Consider the following 12,923-nt stretch of genomic DNA (forward strand, 5'->3'; position numbering starts at 1 on the left):
AATTGTGACAACCGGGGAAACTTTGATTTCAGCAGGCAGACTATGATTTAAGCATGCGAATTTCAATCCAAGCAGGTAGACTGATTTAAGCAGCCAAACTAAACTGGTTTAAATTTTCTGAGGCTTGGCAGTCAGTTCTGTTAAACATAATCCTCAGTGATGGTACGTGCGTTTTTGTGTATAATGTTCATATACTGTACAGTAGTACTGTAGTTGTTTCCTGAACGCCACTCTCTGGCTGCAAAGGATGTAGACACTACTCTTAGGTTTTTTCGGTAAAGTCACGTAGGTAAAAATAAATAATAAAAATAAATAAAAATCATAGAAATAATAATAGAAATAAAAGAATAAATCACGACGTTTCGGAGACTTGTGTTGCCTCCGAAACGTCGCGATTTATTATTTTATTTCTATTATTATTTCTATTATTTTATTTTACCTACGTGACTTTACCGAAAAACCTAACAGTATGAATCCTTGCAGTCACGAAAGCTTCAAATCTAGATGTAGACACTGAGTGTGCACTCGCGACAAAGAGCTTCACCGCTCCTCGGATTCCACCCTCCGTGCCACGCAAACCACGTGACGTCGCCCCCCCCCCCCTCTACACGCAGTCGCCAGTGCGCGTGCGCGGGGACACCCAGCTCGCTACTTCCGGGTCGCGTGCCACACGTGGTTTGCCCGCACGTGGCTGCTTTTCCATTGCCAGAGCGAGCCGCAAGCGCAGCCGTAAAGCGAGCAGCTTCGCCTATCCGCCTCTCGCTGTGCAACCAACAGCAACAGGCGCCGCGTAAAGACTCGCAAACCTAAAACTACTCCCCCCACCACCACCTCCCGCATCACTCGAGCCGCGCGGCCACCATGGCCAAGGGGAAGCGCGAGAAAGCGACGGACGTCGGCGAGGTGACGAGGAAGAAGAAGAAGAGGACGCTTGACCCCGACGCCGAACGGAAAGCCGACGAGAAGCGAGCGAGGAGGAAGACGAGGGGGAAGGAGCTTCCCGCCGAGGTACCGTGGACACGCCCCTCCGCCAGACTCGCATGCGTTGCACGTGGAGGAGGGTGGCGGTAACGCGTTCACACGTGCGCTTGGCAAATGCAACTGCAGTTACTGTACAGGAATGTCGCTGCTCCTGTAAGCGATTGTGCATCAATATTGCAGCTTTGTGGTTTTTAAAATGCACGTGTTTCTGGTGTTTGTTGTACGTACTTCATTATACACGACATTGTGTTCTTTTAAGCCATGCTTATTCCTCCGTTCTACCATGAAATGGGATCCTTTATGCAAATATTCGGGATGCAGCGTTGGCAATGGCTTCCAACAACGCACAAAGCGTGTCTAAAGCACTCTGACTTTGAGGATACATATTATGCAAAACCCCTTCAGCAGTTCCTGAGGCAGTGCATTGTGCCCCTCTTGTCAAAAATCTCCATCAAAACACATTTCAGCAAATGTGACCGGACTGATAGGCAGCAGTGATGCAGAGATACAACAAAACGTACGCTTAGATCGGTTTCGTTAATCGTGGTGCACAAACACCTATAAAGACATTCATCAGTAGCACTGCCCAAAAGAGTAAATCCTCATTGTGGACGTTTCGGCCAATGGCCCTTAATATCTCTTCTTGGTGTAGGCAGTATCCTGATTTGACTGGATAGAGCCGCAGCCTCTCCCCCAGTTTTCCCTTCCCGCACCCCACACGTTGCTTGCTTTACCTTACCACACAGCGCACGTCCTTACACCCCCCCATATTAATATCTCATCCACCCAGCCCCTCTCCTTACTCTAATTGTCCCATATTATTTGCTCAGTCCAATAGTGTAATTAGTTTTGTACATTGAATATTAAAATGTTTTGTTAGTGACACTGACATTCATTTTCCTGAACTAACGGATAGTGAATATCATGTGATGACGCAGGTGGATGCTGTTTGGGATATATACAACGAAAAAATAAGACCTTAACAATTAATTGTGGGAAAGTACTATAACGTATATTTTTGGTTTCAACATGTTTTTTTATTTCTACCGACGTGACTTTACCGAAAGAACCAAAGCGTATGGATTCCTGCAGTCACAAAAGCTTCAAATAAAGATTCAACATGTTATTGATGGTGATAAATTAGTAATCTGATTTTTATTCTCAGAGGACTCATCTGGGAAAAATGAAGTTATAGCTATATCTGTTTAAATGAATCACTTGCTTATGGATCCTGCTTTCAAAAGTCAGTGTCCTGTCTGAAGCGTTCGATTTCATTCTATTGATTTAACTTCCAGCTCTTGCTCCGCTAATATCAAGTTAATCGGGAACATTCAACTTCAGTTGACTCGAGTTGACCTGATTTCTCCCAGAACTCGAGTACATGGACAACTCCAGTCGAGTTTCTATAATTTTCTGAGTTACTAAATTTTCAGAAATATTTACGAGTAAAAGGTTCACGACATAAATATTGTTATTGATGATTAGTAGAATCACATCTTCCCAGCCATCTACAACATTTTATATTCACGTATTTAGTGATCTACCGTAGTTCTACTTGCCCAAAATTCTGATGTTGGGAATTCAGCCAGCCTGTGAAACCAGTATTCTACCGTTATTTTAAACGGGTCATTGTGCAACGAATGAAATGGGGGCCTTGTTCAATGTCCCATTTGTAGTGAGGCACCTGGGTCCCGCAAACTTATGGACCCCCTTTGCAGTTGCACTGCCTGGACACTCCGTAAAGAGATCAATTGGCTTCCACTTGGAAATGGCAGCCAAGTCAAACCTAGTGAACGTGACCAGACGAGACCTTGTAGCTGATTGCGAGTCCGTGTGTTCGATTTAATCCCGCTGTGTTTTGCACATCCACCACCACCCACCTCGACAAAGAAAGATCACGTTCAGTCTCTCGTATTAAAAAGATTATTGTCACGCCCACATTTTTGTTTTTATCACTAAAATTCATTGTACATCAAGTGGGGAATCCAACTCGGATGAAAACATAATCATCATGATCCATTTAAGGAATGCCCAATCACTCTTATAATAATGTAATTCTATATTTCACGGATATAAATGAGAGATTTCCATTTAGTTATTATTTTGTACTGATAGCAAAAAACTAAATTAAGTACTGGAGAATTTTAATGTCAATGAAAATTCTACACATTGATATGGATATTGCTTAAATAGATTACCCCCTTTTATTCCCGGTGATGTTTTATTTTTTCATGGTTTGGTGTTAAATATGAGCATTTGAAATATCGTAGCATTTTAAGCACCTTATAAATGCATATTTTATCCTCATGGCACAACTAAAATGTGAACACTTTCATAGAAAGTGTTCACATTTTATCACTGAACTCCATGATTTAACGTGTGTTTAATGCTGTCCAGTACATAATACCGAGCTCGAATTTTTAAAGTATACATCTATACATGTGTAGTGCGCGACTTCCGAGACACGTCCAGTAGAAGGCTTCTTATTTATTAAGAGCACACTGGGCGATACACTTCGTAACGCAGCTACGCATAGGCGATCCTAACACGCAGCCCATCTCCGTCATACACTATGCTAGCTGTTCGACTAGCATAGCGGCGGCGACGGAGATAGTCTTGCAGAAGAACAGCCACGTGGTCGAAGACGAAGAGATGACGACGAGCAGCGATGTAGCCAGGACCCGCAGAACAGCCCCGAACCCTTCGTTCGGGGTCCCCCTTATATCTGCCCGGCCCTGCCAAGCTCCACCTCTGGCCACGCCCTCTTTCTAGAAGCTTTGGGCTGGTTCCCGGAGCTTCTCGACTGACTCCGCCCTTCACCTTTACTCAGATACGCCCCCCTTATAATAAGGCATTATGTAATGCAGCCATAACCGTAATTACCCCTACAGGCCGGCAGGTGTCACCCTGTCATTACCCATGTGTATTGTAGTAAGAAAATATTGTACACATACAGTATAGTATTTTATTCAATAAAAATATGCAGGAATAGCACTGGAAATCTGTCATGCCAAGAAATAAGCTGCTTTGCAGAATTTAGCTGATGTTAGCTGCAATTGGAAGTGGCATGTTAGTGGGTGGATTGTTTTAGCCAAATAAATATCTTGATTTGCTGTTTAGGTGTCAGTATACAATTTACATTTGGTGTATAGTGACTCGTGCGTACATACAATACATGTATTTTTATTTAACCGGCAAACACATTGTACATTTTATGACTAATGCTTACAGGAAAGTGGATTTTAAACCTTATACACTGGTTATCCAGTGATGCCCTGGAGTCTAGAAAAGGCAACACACTTTGGTGATTATTTCCAGATTTAAGCCCTACTCTAGCATAAAAAAACAAGCAGTGTTGCAAGGGTTTGAGCATTGAGTTGGCACCACTGAGATCGTGGATTTGAATCCAGCCAGCCACTTGTGATTATTTAATCAGGTTCTCAAGTGTAGCGAGTTGATGTTCTCAGCCTGTTCACAACAACTACAACACATAAAAACAATATTGAGATAAATTGTGTTTTTTATATTAAATTTGGTAAAATTACAGCTCTGAGATTGAAAAATATCACATTTACTGCCTTGCAACAGGCATTTCTCTGTAGCAGAACTTGTAGAAAAGTGCGTTCCCGACGGTGTACATAACAGAGGTCACCTGTTTAAATTTTGGAGGCAGTTTTACATTGTCATCTTCTTCCACTGTCCTCTCTTCAGCACACACGGTTAGTGTCGTGCAAGAGGTTTAATGGTATAAGGCCTCCAGCACAATTGGAGTAAAAGTGGGGAAACTATTAAATACATAAACACGTTAAAATGATTTCGATTTAAAGCTTTCGTGACTGCAGGGATTTATCTTCTTGGTTCTTTCGGTAAAGTCACGTAGAAGGGAAGTAATAAAATAATAAAAATAAAAAAATTAATTCTCACGACGTTTCGGCCACAACGCAAGCAGCCGTCCTCAGGTGAAGACCAGGTCTGTTGGGGGAGACAGACCTGTTTTATTTAGACGCTGTCTCCCCGACAGACCTGGTCTTCACCTGAGGACGGCTGCTTGCGTTGTGGCCGAAACGTCGTGAGAATGATTTTATTATGTTTTATTTTTATTATTTTATTACTTCCCTTCTACGTGACTTTACCGAAAGAACCAAGAAGACATTAAAATGAGTTGAGGTACAGTGAAGAAATTATACCAAAATAGCTATTTGAATCTATTAAAATTACGTAATTTTATTCCATGTAGACATTAACACAGCTTTCCATGGTCTTGGCCTGCTAAACGATGTGTCTTAACCTCCATTTCTTATTGAACATTTTCTGTTGACTTGGCTTTAATTCACCAAGAGTACATTCAAGTACAACAGAGCCAATGTTTGATCTTAGCTCACTTTATATTTGTTTTTGTATGTCAGTCCCTCCAATCAAAATCACTGGTTCCTGTGCTCCCCCCACGCATCAAATGCAACCGAGGTTTCTAAGGCCACATTAGAGTGGTCACACGTCCACACCTCTAGTTAACGCGATGTTAGTAACGGTTTTTCTTCATGTTGTGTGTTTGTATGTTTTGTCACTGGAACGTACCCGATACTGCAGCCTGTGCCCCCTGGGAAGGCTTGCAGGGGGGCTGCGACTAGCAGTTTAGAACTGCTGCGTTAAAGGTAACATCGTGCCCACAGCATGTTCTTGAACAAATATTCGGGTCATTCACTGCCCCTTTGCATTGCCTGGCTAAGCACGTAATGTCGTTTTTCAATAGCATCGGATGTGTTCAGTGAACCTCAACAAGCTCCATAAATGATGGCTTGTCAACATGCTCCAGTCACGGGGTTGCAATCGAGAAACCATTTTTTACATTGTAACAGTACATTCATATCCACAAATTAACCAGCATACAATAGCTGACTGGTGTAATACATTTCACATGTTGTAACCCCTTCATGACGGAGTTTTTTAAGCCAGCCAGTCATTCACGTGCAAGCCAGGCATATATTGAATCACATGTACGCCAGGCAAATGTGGAATAGAATGACTTGTGTTTTGCGTACGTCTCTTGAAATAGAACACATGCTATTTAGTTACAGGGGTCTTTTAAGTGCAAGATAAATCCAGACTGAGATGGGATGACTATGCACTGAGAATGGGCTCAGGTGATGTTGTGAAGAAAGTTTTTGAAAAAGAGGAAGGGAAAATAACCGGTGGGAGATGGAATAAAAGTAAATTGAAGTGTTTCAGAGAAGTAACTGGGGTAAGTTTAACAAAGAAGGCCATGAAAGGGGAAGACACTGAAAAAGAAATGTGACCCCATATAATAGGAATTAAAGGAAGACGATCTTCACTTCCAAGTCACTCTGACGTACACTATTGTATTCACGACTGCCTTTGTTGTGAACATAATAGTGATGCAGTAAAATAATGAGCAGGACTTAGTTTCAGCTGGGTGTGTCCGAGTTGGCAATCCAGAATGTTTCTGCCCACGGCACACCCCACATCCATTTACTGCTTGCTGTGGCTATGACTATCCTCGTCCTGTGCAACCTCCAGACTACTAGTGAGCTGGAAGAAATTGACTAAGAACGCAAGCCCTGAGTTAGTGGTTAATGAAGAATTATAAATAATAATTTCAATGTTTGTATTATACTTTAACAGATACCACTGGTCTTGGGCAGAACTGGCTTAGTCGTGACCTTGTGTAAGTGTTTGAGTGTGCCATGTAAACAGGAGGGTTAATTCTGCTGCTATGAGATCAATGCTGAAATTGATCCAGTTTATTGATCTGTGGCTAAATGAACCTGAGAAGTTTATAACCTTTTCATGGTTTTGAGTGTCTAAATGGTCAAGATTCTTTGGATGAGTGTATCCAATTGAAATCTCTATGCATTCCGAATATTTAACATCAATTTCATTTGTGATATTTCTCCAGCAGCAATGATCTATCCACTGCTAGATGAAGGCCTCTCCATCTCGTATTGCCTTAAAATCGATCTGGTTAATGACATGAGCTAATCTGATTGCTCCATCTTAGCAGTTATATTTCCCATTCCCTCCTTTGGTTACTACTCCATTACCAGACACCCATCGGCCATCATCCATGTTCATTCTTGTGTCCAGAATGTTTACTTGTTAAAGTCTATACGATGTGCCTTATTTGTGGTGACTCATCATGCACTCCTGCCTGTTAGTGTAATTCATCGCAAACATCTCTCCATGCTTTGTTGCATATGTTCAGTTTCTGTACCATTTTCGTTTTGAATGTCCTAAATTTCCAATTAATGTCAAAGCAGGTAATATGTACTCGCTGAAAAACATTAGATAAATGTTTGTTTCTCTTTAAAGTGAAATTCAGTTGTTCAAAATCACTCTAGCTTGTACTTACAAGCTTATTTATTTAGTCATTTTGTTCTCTGTTTGCCTTCAATAATTGTTGAAGGTAAGCATGTTTTGTGGTGTTTTCCAATTTAGTCTCTCCAAAAAACATTACATTTTTCAGCAAACTTGTTTCTCCGTGTATTTACACCTTGGCTTGTCTTATGCGAGTTGTGATGCTCAGATTTGTGCTGACTCCATAGGTATGGACAGTGTATGAAAGTTAATGGAAAGAGTTGACAGCACAAATGGCTTGTGGGAGAACGTTTGAGATGATAGGAGCAACAGAGGAGAAGCAGTGACCTTAAACAAAGCAAAGGTTGACTTGGGGATTTGACATAAGGCCTTGTTGCTGGAGCTCAGAGCATGTCAAGAGGAATAGTGACATTAATGGGGGAGAAATTATGAAGATATTGCTACATTGCCTGGCCCAATCACGATGGGTGACCACCAGGGATAGTCAGATGTTGTGGGCCTGAAGATACGATGTGTGTCCAGGAGATGGCAGTGTGAGTGTCGCCCCCTCGTAGATTTAGTGGATGTTCTCCGTGTACTCGAATTTCTTCCCACATAAGGGGCCATCCATTTAGTTGGTGCGCATGGAGGGGGGGTTAACCCAAATGCGTACGCTTGCATATGGGGGGCTCTACTGACAATGTACGTACGCATAGGACCCGGGGGGGGGGGGGTTGGTGAAGCCTCGATAATTTGTCTACATTGGCCTTCAAATGAGCCACAGTTGAGTTTCTTCAGCTGTCAGACAACAAGTCCTGCCGGGAGAAGTGGGACTGTGGGAGAGATGTCACTTGTATGCCACCGTGCCCCTGACTGGCAGCTATCACGCAGCTCGGCAAAATAAGTGGCCAAGGTACGCAAATTAATAAATATCGGCCGTTCTATAGGATTCGGGGTGGGGGGAGGGTGTAAAAAGTCCTACTAAATGGATGGCCCCGAAAGGCAACTGCTCGTTAATAGGAATGACCAAACTTCCCAATGTCAGGGCCCTCGCCCATTTAATATCACCTGGCTTATGATTTGGCATAATAATTATTAAATGTAATTAAGACGGACACGTTGCGCTTTACTGTTTTCGCTTCTTCATGTGCAGTACTGTGTACTGCTGTAATGTGCTTCGTTTTGTGTGTTTCTTTCTCGTAAATAATCCTGCTTGCTCACATGCTGCTGTTGGCACGCTGCTTTCTTTAATGAGATGCATTCATCCACTAGGGGGTACTAGAAGCAAGGCTTTAGTGTTCTGGTCATTTTTCAATTGAATGTTGTGGAAGCAAAAATATGGTGCTGTCATCGACAGCCAGCCTTTTCCCTGATGGAACATTAAATTCACAGTGCGTCCGAACATATACATTACCTTAATATATTCCTTAAATTAGAAACGTGTGTTATTTTTCTACAATGCACTTCGTCCGTCAACCCGCCAAGACTTTAATTCTCAGCTGGAAACACTGTCTCACCGATGAAGCCACTCGTTCACAGCACACATCACGTTGACACTTTGTTTTTACTTAGTTACAGAGGCATTTTTAAGGCACTCGGTGGCACGTATGGATGTATGTATGTTGAACTTCTTTCGCGCATCGTACATAGCCAACCGTACTAATCGGAGGTGCAGGGGAAGGACAACAACCTAAACACAAAAAGTGGTTCTAAAATAAATTAGTTTTCATTGCGAGCATGGGTTTCCTCTATTTCTTTAGCTTTTCCCTGAAATTTGTCCAGATTTCTCTGGATATTTAAGATATATGGATCTTTCAGACATTTTATTTTAATAAACATCCTTAAAATAATTGTCTTCTAATACTACTATGAAACATTGCCAGTTCGTAGAAGTAGTTTATAGTATGTTCTGCCACATTAACTTTTATTTTGGCACTGTCTCCATGTCAGGCCATGAACATTTCAATCACTTCTTGTACTTGGTCTAACGTACGCATAATACAACGATAAGGATACAAAACTCTGTCAAAACGTGGAAAACAAGAACATTTGTGGTTGAGTTCCAAGAGCCTTCTCGGACATTAGAGAGTGCTGTGTGGTTTTGGATAATTGTACAACATTTTTAGTTTCATGTTGTTCATGATGAAGTCGCCTAGACTCTGTGGTAGATGCTCATGCCTTTGGTGATTTAGGGTAGAAAATGATTAATTGCTTTATTCAAACAAAGCTAATAAGCATGTTTTTTGCATGGTATAAAGTAGAGCAACATGCAGTGCTCTCTTTGTTCAGCCACAAACCATAATGTTTAACAAATTGTGTGTCATTTAGTGGTAATTTGAGAATGGTTAAGTTATTTATTAGTATTCCTTTAGCTGCGCTTTCAGTTGCTTATAGTTGATTACTATCACAATACAACGTGTCATGTCATTTTTCAGATTAATAACACCCAGCGCTCAACATGCAGCTAGTTCTTTTTTTCGTACACAAAATATAGTATATCAAATTTTGCTCAACATGTTTTAGTTCTTCTTGCATTCAGTGAATGCCGTTTGGCTTTAGTTTCACAATGATGCATTCTGTGGTGCATTTGCCATTCCACTGATGCATTCTGTATTTGTGCCGGGTTACGTTTAAAAGACTGTGACCAAATCACACAGAATGCATCCCATCGCATCATATCTTAGAAGCTAAGGAGTATTGAGCCTGTGCAGTGCTTGGATGGGTGTTCCCACCATTCGCAACCTGGAGCTACATGGCGGGCAGCGGAGGGGCAATGCAACAAATTACATTGTTGTACTGTACTTCTATACACCAAACTTTATCTTCGCATCCTCAATTCTTCACTGAAGTATGGTCAGATGACCACTATGACTTGAAAGATGTGTGGAGGCCCTGATACAAAGGGCTTTGTGTACATTTATAAAGTCTTGTTATTTTTGCTCAAAGTCATTTCCTCCACCAGTTGAGCACGTGGTAGCGCTTATCTTCTTTCATACAACACTGAGCCAGTGATGGTAATTCCACATTCCTGTAGCGGTGGCAAGTATATCCATAGGACAAACACTATTCACTTCCTTACAAATCGCTTCTCATTTATAAACCCCCTGAGGATTTATTGTGCCGCGTTAACCCCTGACCAGGATTTGAACTCGCATCCTTCCGATTGTTCAGCCCAAAATGAGCTCGTGAGCGGGTCGATCTCTAGCCGAGTTAAATGAGTGTTTGGTTTGCGCGTGTTGGGGAATGGTAACGTAATAGCTCGCGCACGGTACTCTTACTATGCCAGAAATATGCTTATATTTGTCATTCTGCAACCCAGTGCCACTTCAAATTAACATCTGAGTATGCTCACCTGTGTCCCCCCCCATAAAAAGGTGCATATCATGTTTAATGTAACTAATACTTCCTTTTATGTGCATAACAATTGACCGTTGATGAAATGTCGTGCTATATTACGTTAACGCTCTTCAACGTAAAACAATTGCATTCCATACACACACGTGTTACTCAAAAGTGCTGTTTTAGAAGGAAGTGAATGCTTTGTCGACCTACATTGGGGCACCTCCTTCACCAGCCTGCGCTGGTCAACTTGGTTATGAAGTACGGTCAAACAACCTGAGTGACCAACACGTCATTGGGCGGCCTTCATCCAGCAGTGGATTGACAAAAGGCTGTGAATGGCATGTCTTTGCGTTGAACGTGCGCCCAAGGCAAAATACACAGCAGGTCCTGTGCTAAAAATATATCAAGCATTTGTGAGTGTGGCCGAGTTTTTCGCAGAGCAAACGCCCATGTCATGTCAGGGTACTGATGCAAAACCACTCGAGACCTGGGTTTGCCCCCCTTCAGTAAAAAGTTCGATGATCTCATTATGGGCTCCAGAGTGGAACAAACACTTGACTCTGCAGCTAAAAGGGCACTCGCTCTCATTCCTCTAGGGCAGATAAGAAAAATGTACTGGGTATGACGTTGGGTCCGCATTTATTGTCTCGTGTGGCCTCATTACAGGGCTAGCTACCCCCAGCCAGAATGTATCACTGATGCTGGTAAATAACAAAATATTTCAATTATTTACTGCTGCTCAGTGCAGTGGGGCCCATGGACTGATTCAGATATCACTCACCACTGATGGCAGTCGTGGCTAGAAATCAAACTCCGGTTGCTGGTTTCTTTGTGCAGTGCAGTAACCGCTGAGCCATCTCTTCCACCCAGCTGCTGCTAGTTTTGGAATACGATTACATAAAGTGTGGCCGTCCAACAGCCACCTGGAGCGCATTCACAGAAATGTTAAAAAAGGAAGGTGTCGCTCATGTACTGAATACCCAACCAGCCAAAGAGATTGCATGACGTCACAGGTGTTGAGTGAAGCCGTATAGTGTTGAGTGAAGCCGTATCGTGTTGAGTGAAGCCGTATCGTGTTGAGGGAAGCCGTATCGTGTTGACTAAAGGCTATGCAGCATCAAAACCAGCGGCAAGCCGGGAGCATAGGTGCCGTTTTCCATTGGGAGAGAAACATTAACAAATATAACATTACGGATTTGCGCCTCCCCATATTTGTAAAGTGAATTTGCTTTCACTGACCTCGCTATCATGATCGAGAAGTGGTGTTGGCCTGACGCTGACAGTTTGAACGCTACTCTGTCTAACATGCATGAGTTGGTTTAACAAGTAGGCTTTTGCGACCAATATCCATAACAGAGGTTTTTGGGTTAGATCGTGTAAATATATAAATGTGTCATTAAAACCCGCCACTACCCGACACAGCCACAAATCTGGCTGTCGCCTGATGAAGCTAGTTGTAATTACTGGCGAAACGTCGTACTCCGATTTTAAATGTTTTGTGGCTTGGCTCTCCAACACTGGTGTGCTGTACTAGTGACGAATTGCCATGTTCTGTTTACGTGACAACCCTTACTAGTTGGCTGTGTCGGGTGGTGGCGTGTTTTAACGACACTTTTATATATTTACGCGATCTAACCCAAAAAACCTCTTATGGATACATGAGTTGACACATACGAAGATGGCAAATAAAAAAAACTCGTCTGTGTGAAATATTTTTCAGAAAAACTAATCACATTGTCACACACCATCACACAGCAGGTTACTTTTTTACGCAAACTTCAAGCAGCACAATCTAATAATTTTTAACAGTATGAGGCCGACAGGCATGATACATAACTTTAATTAATGTGGGTTTTTTCTCCCTTTGTTCATATGACGTGCCTAGGAGATGGTGGTGAAAATGCATTAACTTGAGAAGCTTTAGGTGTTACTCCCTTTTATATGTGGTGGGATTTCTTCAGGTACTATTCATAATGGCTAAACGTTCAAATGCAAGTCCCCTCTGGAAAAGAGTTGACCCCCAGTGAGGCTCTTCTGGGTAAATTCTTTACATTATTATTTTGGCTTGCTCGTATTTTTTGGAAGTAGTATTCGCAAGGACTGAACAAATTTCCCTGTAAATCAGCTTCAGTTGTAAACCCAGGTATTGAGAAGGGTACCCTCAGAGACACCATATTTCAAGAAACTGTAAGTAGTATCTTTTTTATTTTTACACTTGTGTTTACCCATTGTCAGCCTGTAATTTAAAATGTTCCAGATGCTGTTGTGGTGTAACAGTTAGCACCATG

The 12,923-nt window shown here is 42.1% G+C and overlaps 1 protein-coding gene across 1 annotated transcript in view; it reads left to right on the forward strand.

The window, feature by feature from the left end:
* The first annotated feature begins 635 nt into the window (after window positions 1–635).
* Window positions 636–12,923, forward strand: part of CHLSN (cholesin) — a 60,122-nt gene continuing 47,834 nt past the window's right edge. Inside the window, exon 1 of the mRNA XM_078856768.1 lies at window positions 636–1,008. Within this exon, the coding sequence (XP_078712894.1) occupies window positions 862–1,008 (147 nt within the window). The 5' untranslated portion in view covers window positions 636–861. The remainder of the gene's footprint in view (window positions 1,009–12,923) is intronic.

Source organism: Lampetra fluviatilis, chromosome 5 (assembly GCF_964198595.1).
Source record: "Lampetra fluviatilis chromosome 5, kcLamFluv1.1, whole genome shotgun sequence".
Lineage (NCBI taxonomy): Eukaryota > Metazoa > Chordata > Hyperoartia > Petromyzontiformes > Petromyzontidae > Lampetra > Lampetra fluviatilis.